This window comes from Chenopodium quinoa, unplaced genomic scaffold (genome assembly GCF_001683475.1).
Source record: "Chenopodium quinoa cultivar QQ74 unplaced genomic scaffold, ASM168347v1, whole genome shotgun sequence".
Classification (NCBI taxonomy): Eukaryota; Viridiplantae; Streptophyta; class Magnoliopsida; order Caryophyllales; family Amaranthaceae; genus Chenopodium; species Chenopodium quinoa.
The window spans coordinates 2,651,667-2,665,113 of NW_018743204.1; the positions used below are offsets into that span (position 1 = coordinate 2,651,667).

The following is a 13,447-nucleotide window of genomic DNA, read 5'->3' on the forward strand; positions in this document are numbered from 1 at the left end:
ATGTCTCAATTTCAAAGGTACAAAACTCAACTATGAAGGTACATTCAAAAACCGTGTGTACAAAATTTACACATCTCTTGTTTATCTAACATAAAAACATACGAGTAGTTGAAACTAATAAAAGTATTAATTGATACACTCAGTGTTGTTAACTATACAAAGTACACCCAAAGGCTCCATCGACAAGTAAGAAAATCGCGAACTACGTTTTTCCTTATGTCAAGTCCTTTGTTGTTAAACAACATCTTATGATAAACTAATTTATGTAGTCCTCTGTCGGCAACAATCAAAGTTACCCCTCAACATGTATCAATTATATCTTATTCCTTGTAATAGAGACCTTACATATTTATATGTCATACATCACTAGGTTATTACAAAGGTAACCTTTCAATAATAATTTAAACGGTACCCTTGTTTACTTTAACGGATCCTATGCCGATTCCAATGGTACTGAATCTTATTTTGGTACTCCATTAATATCAGTGGAACCCTTTATAAGTACCTTGGTACCCTAGATGATTACAATGGACCTGTGAATATATCACAATCAGTGGGTCTTTAATATTGTAAATTTGGTCAGTTGTTACTCATGGAGGTGAAAATAAAGTACAGTGGAAACATCCTAGGGTACCACTACAAATGCTTGAGGGTTTGACTTAATGGTTTGTGGAAAGGGTGTTGTTCAATCTTTGTAGCCAACCAACCGTATTGTAGGAGACATACGCACACTGTAACAAATGATAAATTTATCAATTGCATTAAGGAGGATATAACCTTCCTAATTACTAATTGATACACTTAGTACTTACTTTTGTATGTAATTCAAAGTATAAATACTAGCAATTGATAAATTTTGTTCTTACACTGTATAGTGTAAGACCTAAAGTGTTATTTGACAACATAGAAAAAATTCGTATCAGGTGGTCATTACGTCAACCCCATTCTGAATTATATTCTTATCCTGATAATATACACCGTAGACCACATCGGATCGTAGCCATATATTTTTCATATCGGTCACTACCCTATTAAATTAAAACCTTTACATATGCATGTGTAGTATATTGTTTTAATACATAAACCACTTCATTGGTACCCTACGTTTTTACAAAGGTACTCTCTCCATAATAAATTGTACTGGTACCCTTGTGGATTGTAAAGGATCCTTTGTTGATTACAATGGTACTAATTGATATTGTCGTACTCTATCATATCAGTGGAACCCTTCATCAGTACAGCAGAACCCTAGATGATTACAATGATGTAGTGGCTCAATCACATTTAGTGGTTATGTAACTATGGAACATAGAATACTTACTCACAGAGGTTAAAAGCAAGTACCTTTGAAATATGATGAGGCACACCTCAACACAAAGGGGGTTTCACTACAATTGTAGATCAGGGTACTGAGAAAACGTTGTACCAAAACAAACCAAAGAAAGCGTTATTGGGTTTATTAATTGACAACAAGGATATTAAAATTAAAAGCCATAAAGGATATACCCAAACATAAACAAAACCAATGACAGGATGAAATCGTCCCGATAAGTTCTTCAATAACCATAGTGAAACAGTAATAACCATACGACTGAGGGATTTCAATTGTTAACTAAAATTGATATGGATACCTCTGTCATTAATTTACATCCAACTGAGGGATATAAAGGGTAAAGTACATTTGCTCACAATTATAGTCGAAAGTGTAAACACCTAACTCAAACCTGCAATAGGGTTTTTAGGCAAATATATTTGAAGGCTACACCATTTTCACCATTTTAATCATAGTTCATTTCAAAAGGAATCATAGTTGTTTTCAAAATAAACCCACCTTCATAATTACATATTTCCAGAAGATATCAATAAGCATTTCTGTACAAAAAATGGGCCTATATATCAGCTTTACATCTTCAACTTTAAACCCCATTAAAACAAAAGGGGTGCTCTTCGCTTCCGGTGAGGTTAGGTGTTAGGTCTACGCTACATAAAGATTTTAAGTCCCCAAAAGAGCAGATTAGAACCCAGAACCTAATAAAACTACAAAAAAGGGTGCTCCATGAACAGGGGCGACATTCTCTCTCGCCTGCATTGCTAAGCTCCTCTTTGGTTTCACAGAGAAAAGTTAGGATTTTAAGTTATAGTTGCCGGAGTTGCAGGCCTCATCACATATAGGGACTGAGAAACAGTCGTATTAGGAGACATGTAACCGCCCATTTACATCGGGAATCCTTGCATTTGACAAAACTGTTGGTACGACAGGAAATGAGGCGGGTAAACAGGATGAGGCCATCTTAATAAAGAGATTGAAAGTCTGCCAGAAAATGGAGGACGCTGCACTCCGGACAATGAGGTAAAATAACCCGACGAGCCATCAACATCTATCATTTGTAACCCATCATTGGAAATGGTACTTGTTCTTACCACTATTAATTAAGTCCCAGTATGTTAATAACATATCATAAATCAATAACCAAGCACTTATCTCTTAAAACAAACAACACTAATCAGTTACTTGTAATAACAACAATCAACTACCTGAGAACAAAACAATTGTCGGCTGTTTTGACTCTTACCAGCAACAGATGTACCTTGGTTCCCATAACTCCTCTTACCAGGTTTCTTCGATTTTTCAACACATGACATATCGGGAATCAGTTGTACGGTGAGGAGGTTTCTTCGGAATTGGCAGGTCCTTTATGTTAGCAAGTTGTAGAGACAAATTCTGGGCACAGCTGCCTTGCTTTTCAGTGGTTGGTGGTGTACCCTCCTTTTACAGGCACACAGAGGAAGTGTGCCATTACACCCCAAAAGGTCCGATCTGTTCCGGATAAGCATAGACAATTTCTCTTCTACTTGGATATCAAGCAACTACAGACCGTTCAATACAACATCCGACGCACTTTTGCAAACCGATGTCTTAGAACAAATGGGAGAGAACTCCACCATCATCTTATCAAACCTACAGACCACCTCCGTCTTGTTTGGATCATGGTACTTAACTTTCATCCTAGTGTGCTTCCTAATAACATCTTTCCTCCACTGACGTAATATGTAATTCTCAGGAATTTCTCCACAGTCGTTCATTTGATACACCATAATCATATGCCGACAGATGATGCCATGGCAGTCAAAGTACCTGCATTCACAATTTGCTTCTTTGGTGCTGCTATTGCACGTAACCTTGTGTACACCCATTTCCTCTTCGACGGTACTTCTTTCCTTGAGTTCTTTGGTTTGTACCAAACATAATCCTCAAGTGAGTGTTCATTCAGTGTATCAGATATTTGCCTCTTGTCCAAATTGGTCACATATAGCATCCTACTGCACTCCCTTTGTACCTCTTTAAATTTGGCATCTGTGTAGATTTTCCGTAAAACAGACTCGGCAGGGAACGCTGTCGTGGGTTGCCTAACAAATCTAGAATTATTATCATCGGCTCGTTTCTCACTAATAGCTCTAACCTCCAACGCTTCACAATATCTCTCCACAAATTCACTAAGCAGTGTGTGCTTCCTTAAATAACCATAAAAAAAGCTATGTATACTCTCAATCCTCTGGGTTGTTCTCATGCCGACCCAAAACATATGCTTCACGAACGCAGGTACCCATATATGACGTTCGATAAACAGGCCTATCCATTATAAAGTATCATAAACTCATATCAGGTAAATTATCAAAACATAATCCACTTGCACACACAACAACACTTACACACACAACAACACAAATAACTCAATTCAATAAATTAGCAAAATCTGAAATGCTTACAAACAACATATCCAAACTTAAAATAATAAGCAACCGTTTTATGCAAGATCACTTTATAAATGTCACTGTTAATGTTACTGGTAAAACAAAATAAAATTAAAATACATTGAAAATACATCATCTGACCTTCCAGCCAGTAGTCCGTTTCAACTTTGTGTTTCTTGATCACTTCTGGCCACCGTCTTTCGAACTCTTCACAATCCAAACTATCATACACAACACTATCAAGGTCTTCCTTCAACTCGGGGTAGTTAGAATGCTTTCCTAACCTTGTTGAAAATTTTTGCAGGATGTGCCAAATACACCATCTGTGTGTGGCGCCTTTCATTGTGGCCTTCAGAGCTTTCCTCGTGTCAAGGTCTTAATCGGTAAGTATTGCAAGAGGGGTTTTGTTTTCCATACACCTCAACCAATTGCTATATACCCACTCAAATGTTTCAGCAGTCTCCCTACTAACAAGCGCACACCTAAATAGAATAGTTTGACCATGATGGTTCACTTCAACAAAGTTGCAAAACAGTAGCTTATATTCATTAGTCAAGTAGGTGAAATCAAAACACACTACATCGCCAAACTCTTCATAGACAGCCCGACTCCTTACATCTACCCAAAGTACATCCTTCAACCTACCCTCTTTGTCTACTCGATAGGTGTAGAAAAAATTTGAGTTATCTTCAACCATTGTCTGGAAATAAGCAAACATTGCTTTAGCATCACCTTCATCAAATATTTTTTTCTTCTGCTTTGCCACTTCTTCATGAAGATCCTTCTGAGCAAAGGGCATGTTCTCCAACCTATTACGGTCCCTAGCCATACAATTATAGATTTGTGACACGGGAACCCCGAACCTCCTGTCATTGAAAAGCTGCCTGACAACATGAGGATTCTCCACCAGAAACTTTTTCCTCAACCTACTTATATTCTTAGCCTTGCCTGGAGTGGGGGTGTGTCCACCATGCTCAAGGTTCACCCTCTGAATAACCCATTCGCCACGTTCATTAACATTAGCATATATATTCACTGGACATTCAACTTTCTTACTCCCCCTCTTCACAGCGCACTCCTCCTCCTCAACAATTTGAGCATCAGTCACTAAACTCTCCTCCACCTTCGTACGCTTCCTATCAGGCAACCCATAGCACTCACATGTCCACAAACAATTCCTTCTCATTTTTGCATTAGGGCCTTTTCCTACTTTGCAAGCACTAGTACGAACTACCCCAAATCCATTTTGTTTCCCGTATTCCCTAAAATATTCATCAAGTTCCTGCCATGACTGAAAAACCATTCCAAATGCAGGAGGAGGAAGACCAACATCCACTTCAACATACTCTTCTATCTCAACTGAAATAGCCACACTACTAAAGCCTTTTTTTGGAGTCTTATAAGACTCTTCACCAATCACAACCTTGGATAAAAAACAAAAACAAAAACAATAACCATAACCAAATAACATGAAAACTAAGCAAAACCAACAACTTTTCATTGTTCACCAAACATTTATCAACTAACTGAATGCACCAACAACCACATTTCATCAATGAAAACACATACAACAACTAATTCCCTGGTAAATAGTAACATTAACTAAAATTTCCCCCTATTTCATACTTTAGCCACCATTTCACAAATTTCAGTCTCCTACTCTTACATATACATTTCATTTAACATATTTACTAGAATTCTAATTAAACATCTAATACACACAATAATTCACAGTAAATAATTACTCAAATTGTAATTCAGCATGAATTAAACAATAATTCCATATAAATTACCACATTCTTATTCCTATTTTCATGGTCATCTGATTCCTATATTGGTTCCACAGGGCAATCAACAACAATTTCTCAATTTGTGGGTGCTCTGAGTAAACCCTAACTTACCCATTTTTCTTTTAAAGGCAAAATTTTTATACTTAGCCCTTTCAACAACGCCTGCAACGCCGCACCATCCTCTTCGTACTCAGCTCCATGTCGTCGGCTGCTGTCACCTCCATGCTTCACCAAATCAAGTACTGCGCCATTATCATTACCAGTGTCACTAACGACACATCTGTCGTTAGCAACACCCTCCATTTATTAAAAACAGCTATGACGATTATTTTTTGCCCTCTTTCCCAATGTTTTCAACTTACTTTCATGGTGTTTTCAATTTTTCATGGTTCTTCCCTTCGACATTTACAAAGCAAGTGGATGGAATGAATTTTTTCCCTTTTCCACTTACTTTTTTACTTTTCCCCTAAAGTTACAAAATATCACTATCCTTCTTTTGGGACCACCCCGTTTTCATTTTTACTATACTATTTTGTTTTCCCTCTAAAAACCACCCCGTTTTACTTCATTTTCCTCTTATTTGCGAAAATGCCGTTGTGAGACACTCCCCGTTACTCCGTACTCTCGCATTAGAAAAACCTCCCATTTCCCACCGATCCTGGACGGTAGAGTGGTGTTCGGACTCTTCGGAGTGGACTGGGCGCCAACTTTCATTTTGAAATTATCAACCTTATCAATTCCTACTCTCTTGCTCCTTTTATACAACTAAAAAGCATAAACCCTTTTCTTTCTTTCTGATAATCAACCTTAACCCTTGTTGAATTTTCTTCTTCAACCCCCAAAACCCTAGAAAAATGGTCGATAATTCGCCGCAAATCGATATCAATCAGTTATTATCTTACTGCGACGACCTCGTTGGTGTTCTCAGAGATAAGAGAGACTTCAATTTGTTAACCCAATGCGTTCAACAATCCAAATCTATTCAATCATCTTCTGACTCTGATTTCAACACTACCCAGATCGCCATTTCAGGTTCCCCCCCCCCACCCCCCCTCTTTTTAACTTTGTTTTATGTACAATTGTATATGGGATTGCATTGTTTAGCAGACGAAAAATTGGAAATTTGTTATTTTAGAGAATTGATTTTTAAAACCAAAGATGGATTTTGGGGTGCACTAATTATGCTTGAATTAGTGGATTGTTTGAGTTGGGGTTGTTTGAACTGATTGGGTGAGGGAAGATACTATATATGTAGTGTAATTTGGTTGGAAAATTATTCTGTATGAGATGATTGCCTGAGTATAATGTTTATGGAAAGGTGTATAAACTATAAACTTAATGTAAACTTGTCATTCTTTGTACTGCTAAACTTGTGGGCGAGTCCAACTAATAACTCAATGGTCGTTTGGTTGCACATAAGAAATACGAGTAACACTTTGTGGGAATTTTGATTCCCATGGAGGTCGTATCGAAAACAATTTGGTTGATTGTAAGAAGTTGAATTTACCGTGGGAAATTCTACTTACCTTGGAAGGAATAGGTAATCGAATTCTCTCATTTTGTAGGAAATAGAAAATCCTAGGATGAAACTTTAATTTTTGTCAACCAAATGGCTCCCTAGAAAGTGGTATCTCCTGTGTGATTTGATCTTAACCAAACAGCATTACAGTTTGAGAGAAAGTATAGGATGGACAGGAATACGAGGAGTGCTAATCATCACATAAAGCATTGTATGCAGTATCACATAAAACCAAGTGCCTCAATATAGCTTATTTTGTGAGCGAATTTTAAATCTTAAGGCCTGAGTTTGTAATGCCATATCCCTCTCATTTGTGAGCAGCATTTTGTATTTATGTTATCCCTATATTAATTGTCACTAGCAAAGGACAATCAATTTTACCACATCGACTACCATCACTGCTCACAATACCACTGGACAAATGAGCTCTGAATTGTGACTTGCAAATTGCCTTAAGTTCAAGGGTGTTAATTTCTTTGGAAGTTCTAGCATAAAATTAGAGATAGCAGGTTTCAATATGAAAAGGATGTTCTTGGTTGCACTGAAGGATGAAGTACTCTTGATCACTTGAATGGTGTCCAAAAAGGATGTAGGAGACAAGACAACATATTCAATCTTGTCATGTTAATCTTCTATCCAAGAAGGATGTAGGGTACCATACTAGCACTATTTGCCCGATTTCAGATATTTATACCGTCCAGCCATTTTTTGGTAACCATTTATTTGATTACTAGTCATGCTCTTCAAAAAATATATGCTTCTTTTTTAAGTCATGTTAGAGGTGAATTTCTCATTGTCTAATGTTGATGCCATTCAATTTCCCTTGTTGAGAAATTTTTGTATGCTCTATCTACTTTTAAGCATACATAGAAAGAAGTTTCCTTTAAGTAAGGATATATGTGTATATTACAGTAAGAAGTGCCGTGTATGTATGTCTTAGTATAGTGCTTTAAATTTGCTTATGATTGTATTGGTGCCTACTGCCACCTCGATGAAGTTGTTAGTTATTTTAATCACGTTCACATTTTCCATAGATTATCAGGATAAGATTGATGATTGCAAGCACAAGATAGAAGTGGCACGATCTGAAGTGGTTTCCAATGAAGAATTAGAGCGCCTTCAGAAAGAGCTTGATGAGGAACTCAAAAGAGAGAAGCTGCTTCGAGAGGATCTTAGATAAGTATTCTGTTTTGTCAGTTATATTTGCTGGTCATATGTTGGTTCTCTGTTCTTCAAACTGAGTTATTTGTTGTATGAACACAGTAATTGTTGACAAGATTAATGAGCTAGACCATCAACGGCTTTCGTTAGAGGAGCAGAGTCAGAGGCTGAAGAAACTTGAAGACGAACATGAGAAAGAACAGTAAGTATAATAGAATAATGTGACACAAGTGTAACACCCCAATAATTCTCCCTTTCCCAAATAAATACATTAAATAAAATACAAGAGAATTACTAACGTGTCACCGCCACGTACCATGATTAAGGATTAAAACATGTAACATGCAATTATGTGATGGCTTAGTATGACTTTAATGTTTGTTTAATTAATTGTATGCTAGTGTGCTTGACAAAGTTCTAGTTAACTTTTATTGTTATGTATTCCCTGATTGTACTTTACTTTTTGGAATGCTTGATTATTTGGAAATAGAGAATTGGGGTGTTAGTGTGTTACAACAAGTTTGTAACAGTTCTCAAAAGTAACTCCATATGAGTATTATAACATGCTATGAAAGTGAACATTGTGTATATGCTTGCATTTCATTTTCAAACTTTGTGGCAAAGATTATTGAAGTCACATCTGACTAGTCATTATATTCACTATGGTCTACTGATGCATTTTGTTGGCAGTAAGGTTTAAAGATTACAAGAGAATACACCTTTTGTAAAAATTATTTTCTTAAAACCTTAATGATCTACATATTGGTGATTGGAATTTTCATCATAGATATTGTGTTTTGAAGTTCTATTTGATCACTTTTGTCCATGCATGCTCTTTACTGCATTGTTGAGTCTTTGCGTAATATTCTTCTCCATTTAGTTATTGGAAGTTTGAAGCTAGTAGAGAGGCTCAAGGTAATATAGGCTGAAAATTACTGGGTCTTTCATGAGTGAAAGAGATATTAGAGTATTTATCCTTTAATTTTATAGGATTTGAGTGATCAGCTGTCTTTCACAGTTCTGATATATTGCTTGTTTGAAAGTTATTTTATTGGATATTTTTGTACATAGAGAGGTACAAACCCATCAAGTAGTTATGGAGTAGTTTTCATGGCTTAAGAAATAGACTTTGCTGGTTTTCTGTCGAGCTATGTTGAGCTCGGAAACACAATTTCTAATACTGGGTAAATGCTTTGCCTGACTTTCTTGCATATGGTAGTAATTAAAACAAAAGTTGGAACAGTAGTAGTCATACCGTTTCCAAGGAAGAGCAATTTTATAAATGCGGATTAAAATGTATGAATGCTTGTTCGAGAAGATTTTGTTTATTGTACAAACATGCTATATATTTTTTTTCCAGTTGAATGGATAATTTGCTTTCTATGTCTTGATTACAACTAAATTACTCTGTTCTTGACATAAGAATCATATGATATTGCAGGAGGAAACTTTCATTTTATGCATCTGTCACAAAGATTATTCCAGATCTGGAGAATCCATCAAAAATTTCTGGGCGTATCCTTTTCTCTACCCCCCCCCCCTCTTTTAATAACAAACTACATCTTGGATATTATTATTGTGTATTTTCTGCTTATTCCTCCCCTGGTCTTTGCTCTCAACATAATTTTATGCTTCTCTCCGTGTGTGTGCGCGTGTACGTGTGCCATCTTGTTTTGCCAAATTTGTTACACCTTGATCTGGTTTCCAGATATCATAGATCGTGATAAAAAGGCAGTGGAGAAGTTTGAATTTGATCCACTGCAGGAAGATGCCTTTGATATATGCAACAAGACATGGAAGATGATAAACCTATAACTATTCATGTGACTGTGTTATATGTATGATTGTACCATTTTGCAAATTTTTGTTTTTCTTGTAGTGGGACTAGCTTCTCTGTATATTTTTGTTATATGGAGCATTCTTATCAATTTATTAGTATGGATCTTATGCTGTATTTATTATATGCCTTTAAAAGGAGATTATTGATTAAGATTTTCTTTTCAGGCCGTGATTTTATCATTAGAAATTTAATGTTGTTGACATGGAGCTGAGGGTTGTTACAGGATTCAAGGTTGTATGTAAACTGCTGTGGTGTCAATTTTCTGTTCTTAGTCGTTCGAAGAGATTTGTACATATATAGTGAAGCCAATTAATAGAACTTTTGATTGGAAATTTGCAATAGAATTCACAAACATGCGTGTTTTCTGCATTAGCTGATGCTTCAAATCAGCTAATATATGGGATGCGTCACAAGCTAAGCTCACTACTAGGCCAGGCCTTTATGCCTTTTGCCTTTTGAAAGATAAAAACTGTTGAAACTTGGTGCTTCATTTTGGCTTTTCAGTTGAATACTTCTCTATTCTGCTGAAGAATTTCAGTTGGCACAAATGAGGTCAAGTTCAGCTGGCCTCCTACATAGCACACCTGTTGAGATATATCCATTGCTTTGTCACCAAACGAGCTGATCATGAACTCTGCCGAACTACAAGCTGCAGGAATTGACGTGCCTCTGTATGCTTTGCAGATGTACGTGATGAAATTTTGGTAGTCCTGCAACCACCCACATTAGACTACACATACTTGAGAGCAAGACAGAGCATGCGAGAAAGAGAGGGAGAGAGTTACACCTCACGGAGTGGCTGATTGTTGACAAGCACCCATGGCACGTATTCGTGAGGTGGGTTTAGCTGACTAGTTTCATATGCATACTGTACTTCAAGCTGCAGAATCATTTAACATGCTAAATATTATATTTTAGACAGTTTATTCCAATCAAATAGGAACTGTCGAGCTGAGTAACTGACCATTCGACCATTTCCTTGATTGTAGCAGTCAAAGATAGGCTTGGAATCAAGTGATACTTTATCAAAGCAACTTTGCCACTCCGCTTCTCTTTGCTGATAAGCTAGACTCTCAATGCATTGGATCAAGAAGTAGTGCTTGTACTGAAACAAAAACAAATTTATTCATGTCATTTTTTTGCTAATAAATCCTTTTCCTACTATTGAGGGTATTGACAATTTAATCAATGAATTCTGCCGCCATCCTTCATATCATTGCAGTTCTAGTTTTGCACAATCTTAGAACCTTCCACTTCCACTTGCTCTCTGACCCGAACTCCACATTTCACAAGATAAATACAACCAATATCTTGGCTCATGCAATCTATGGAAAAAGAAACACATGCCTTTCATGTCAGTGATTTGAACACTTGGACGGTGCAAATAATGTGCGAGTTATAATGCACTTGCCCGTTTAAACTTTATAGTTACATAAACTATTTTGAGACGTCTTGAAATAATTGCTATACAATTGAAATTACCAACCTTTTCATTTAATTTAATTTTATTTATTTGTTTGTTTATTTATTATTTATAAGAGTAACAGAGGGCTTACAATATCAGGATAAGAATCAATGGTACAAGCTTCAACAGCATTCAGCAAACACTCTCCTGATCCATGCTGCAACAAAAGGATTAAGCACTCTTTTAAGTTTGAAATTAAATAAGAAATCCACAATAATGAATGTAATTTAAAGAAAATTTTACTACGATCTATTGATTCTATACGCGCATAAATATACCTAAATGAGACTCTTTAAGTATTCCCCTCGGCCCTCACAAGGATTGGATGGTATCATAACATGTAATTTTCTTACGTAATTCAAAATAAAGCAATGTAACATAGTCGTACCTGACATTGGAAATAGCCAGAAGGCTCAACAGCAGCATTACCCCAAGGAACCAACCTAAGATTGACTATGGAAATGAGGCCATTAGAGAAGAGATTTACCAAATCATGAGCAATAAAGTAGGAACAATACGGGCAAAGTGTCTCGTAATACAAAGTTAAATCAACCTTCTGATCATTAAGTTCAGAAATCTGAGCATAACATGAACAAGAGTTATACTGAAAGAAAAATGTGTGAAGAAGAAAAAATAAAAGAAAAGTTTGATGATACACATGAAAAGCCATTGAACAACTCTTATTGAGTGTAAATGAAGCTAGCTAGTTTAAGGGTAGCTTTGAGTATGACATTAATAAAACAGAGTTTTAAGGGAGTAAAGAAGTAAAGAGCATAGATATGAATTGAAGAAAAGAACAAAGTGTAATAAAAGAAGAAAGGGTGCTTTAAAGTTTAAATAGACATGCCGTATGGTTCCGTAGATATCAGATTACTTACCATCTTTATTTCATTTCTAGTTTCTTTTTTTATTTCATTTTTAATGTTTACAGTGCTTTTTACTGACTGTACGAAAGTAGGGGTAAATGAAAATATTTATTCATACAAGATGTGTAAATTAATCTGAGTTTTTTGGATTCTGGAGTTGGTGTCACAACTCACACATTGAAGTGTCATTAATTGGTTACGTTTGGTCTTGACTACTACGCATAATGTACTCTGTAATGAAATACAAGTATAATTTTGGTCTAAAATGAAGTATGTATCAAGTGTTCGTTGTTTTTATTTTTTTATTTTTTTATTTTTAAGGTAAGAAAAAAGGAAAGAATTAGGACCCCCTCCTCACGAGGGGCAATCCTAAAGCATCTGAGGTGAGAATGGGGTATAAAGTTGAAGAGGTACAAAATGAAATATCCAATTTGTCGGTGATAAGATGCCCAACATGTGCAATCCAATCTGCTGCTCTATTTGCTTCTCTGTAGACATGCCGAAGTTCCCAATGGGGGAATCTGCGAAGTAGGATCTTGATATCTTCTATAATGTGATCAATTTGCCACGGGTTCGACCAAATATCGTTCACTGCGTTGACAACAAGGAGGTTGTCCCCTTCAATGTGAAGATTTTGTATTCCTTGTTGGAGGGCGAGGATGATTCCCTTGTGGAGACCAAAAGCTTCAGCTACGAAGATGTTGGTGGTTCCAAGGTTGAAAGTTTGTGCTGCAATGGGTGTACCTTCTGATGATGACTCCTCCTGCTGTTGAGGTGTTTTTTACCGAACCGTCGAAGTTGAGTTTGAAAGAGTTGAGAAGAGGAGCCTCCCATGTAACCAATTGTGGGTTGGGGTGGTTTGGGTGAGGTAGATGATGGGTTTGGGATCTCTGCATTGGAGACCCCGAGCTTAAAGAGGTATTTATGAGAATGCGATAATTCCACTCTTTGAACGCAAATTGCGTTTGGTGGAAGGTTCTAGGGATGCTAAAAGTCTCATTCTTGAAAATAATAGAGTTTCGTTCTTTCCAGACACTCCATAAAAGGAAGATA

The 13,447-nt window shown here is 36.5% G+C and overlaps 4 protein-coding genes across 4 annotated transcripts; 1 reads left to right on the forward strand and 3 right to left on the reverse strand.

Moving 5' to 3' along the window:
• Positions 1 to 1,777: 1,777 nt before the first annotated feature.
• Positions 1,778 to 5,977, reverse strand: LOC110733895 (protein FAR1-RELATED SEQUENCE 8-like). The gene is made up of 2 exons (XM_021913971.1): positions 3,895 to 5,977; positions 1,778 to 3,631 (listed from the first exon to the last, which is right to left on the reverse strand). Exon 1 carries the CDS (start codon positions 5,252 to 5,254, stop codon positions 4,130 to 4,132), a length of 1,125 nt encoding a protein of 374 aa, XP_021769663.1. The 5' UTR covers positions 5,255 to 5,977; the 3' UTR covers positions 1,778 to 3,631; positions 3,895 to 4,129.
• Positions 3,099 to 4,096, reverse strand: LOC110733763 (protein FAR1-RELATED SEQUENCE 5-like). The gene is made up of 2 exons (XM_021913828.1): positions 3,895 to 4,096; positions 3,099 to 3,631 (listed from the first exon to the last, which is right to left on the reverse strand). The coding sequence occupies exons 1-2, from the start codon at positions 4,094 to 4,096 to the stop codon at positions 3,099 to 3,101; spliced, it is 735 nt and encodes a 244-aa protein (XP_021769520.1).
• Positions 5,978 to 6,145: 168 nt separating the features above from the next.
• Positions 6,146 to 10,053, forward strand: LOC110733897 (protein diaphanous homolog 1-like). The gene is made up of 5 exons (XM_021913973.1): positions 6,146 to 6,575; positions 8,097 to 8,238; positions 8,324 to 8,425; positions 9,665 to 9,738; positions 9,932 to 10,053. The coding sequence occupies exons 1-5, from the start codon at positions 6,398 to 6,400 to the stop codon at positions 10,036 to 10,038; spliced, it is 603 nt and encodes a 200-aa protein (XP_021769665.1). The 5' UTR covers positions 6,146 to 6,397; the 3' UTR covers positions 10,039 to 10,053.
• A 487-nt stretch (positions 10,054 to 10,540) lies between these two features.
• On the reverse strand, positions 10,541 to 13,227 carry LOC110733896 (gamma-interferon-inducible lysosomal thiol reductase-like). The gene is made up of 5 exons (XM_021913972.1): positions 11,917 to 13,227; positions 11,620 to 11,685; positions 11,028 to 11,168; positions 10,851 to 10,943; positions 10,541 to 10,773 (listed from the first exon to the last, which is right to left on the reverse strand). Exons 1-5 carry the CDS (start codon positions 12,196 to 12,198, stop codon positions 10,564 to 10,566), a joined length of 792 nt encoding a protein of 263 aa, XP_021769664.1. The 5' UTR covers positions 12,199 to 13,227; the 3' UTR covers positions 10,541 to 10,563.
• Between the last annotated feature and the right edge of the window lie 220 nt (positions 13,228 to 13,447).

Coding starts and splice junctions, on each gene's coding strand:
- LOC110733763 (XM_021913828.1), bottom strand. CDS start 4,096: ATGAAAGGCGCCACACACAGATGGTGTATTTGGCACATCCTGCAAAAA. Junction 3,632..3,894: donor AACGGACTACTGGCTGGAAG/GTCAGATGATGT, acceptor TATAATGGATAG/GCCTGTTTATCGAACGTCAT.
- LOC110733895 (XM_021913971.1), bottom strand. CDS start 5,254: ATGAAAAGTTGTTGGTTTTGCTTAGTTTTCATGTTATTTGGTTATGGT.
- LOC110733897 (XM_021913973.1), top strand. CDS start 6,398: ATGGTCGATAATTCGCCGCAAATCGATATCAATCAGTTATTATCTTAC. Junction 8,239..8,323: donor CTGCTTCGAGAGGATCTTAG/ATAAGTATTCTG, acceptor TTGTATGAACAC/AGTAATTGTTGACAAGATTA. Junction 8,426..9,664: donor GACGAACATGAGAAAGAACA/GTAAGTATAATA, acceptor ATGATATTGCAG/GAGGAAACTTTCATTTTATG.
- LOC110733896 (XM_021913972.1), bottom strand. CDS start 12,198: ATGGCTTTTCATGTGTATCATCAAACTTTTCTTTTATTTTTTCTTCTT. Junction 11,686..11,916: donor CTGGCTATTTCCAATGTCAG/GTACGACTATGT, acceptor CTTTTGTTGCAG/CATGGATCAGGAGAGTGTTT. Junction 10,944..11,027: donor ATCAAGGAAATGGTCGAATG/GTCAGTTACTCA, acceptor ATGATTCTGCAG/CTTGAAGTACAGTATGCATA.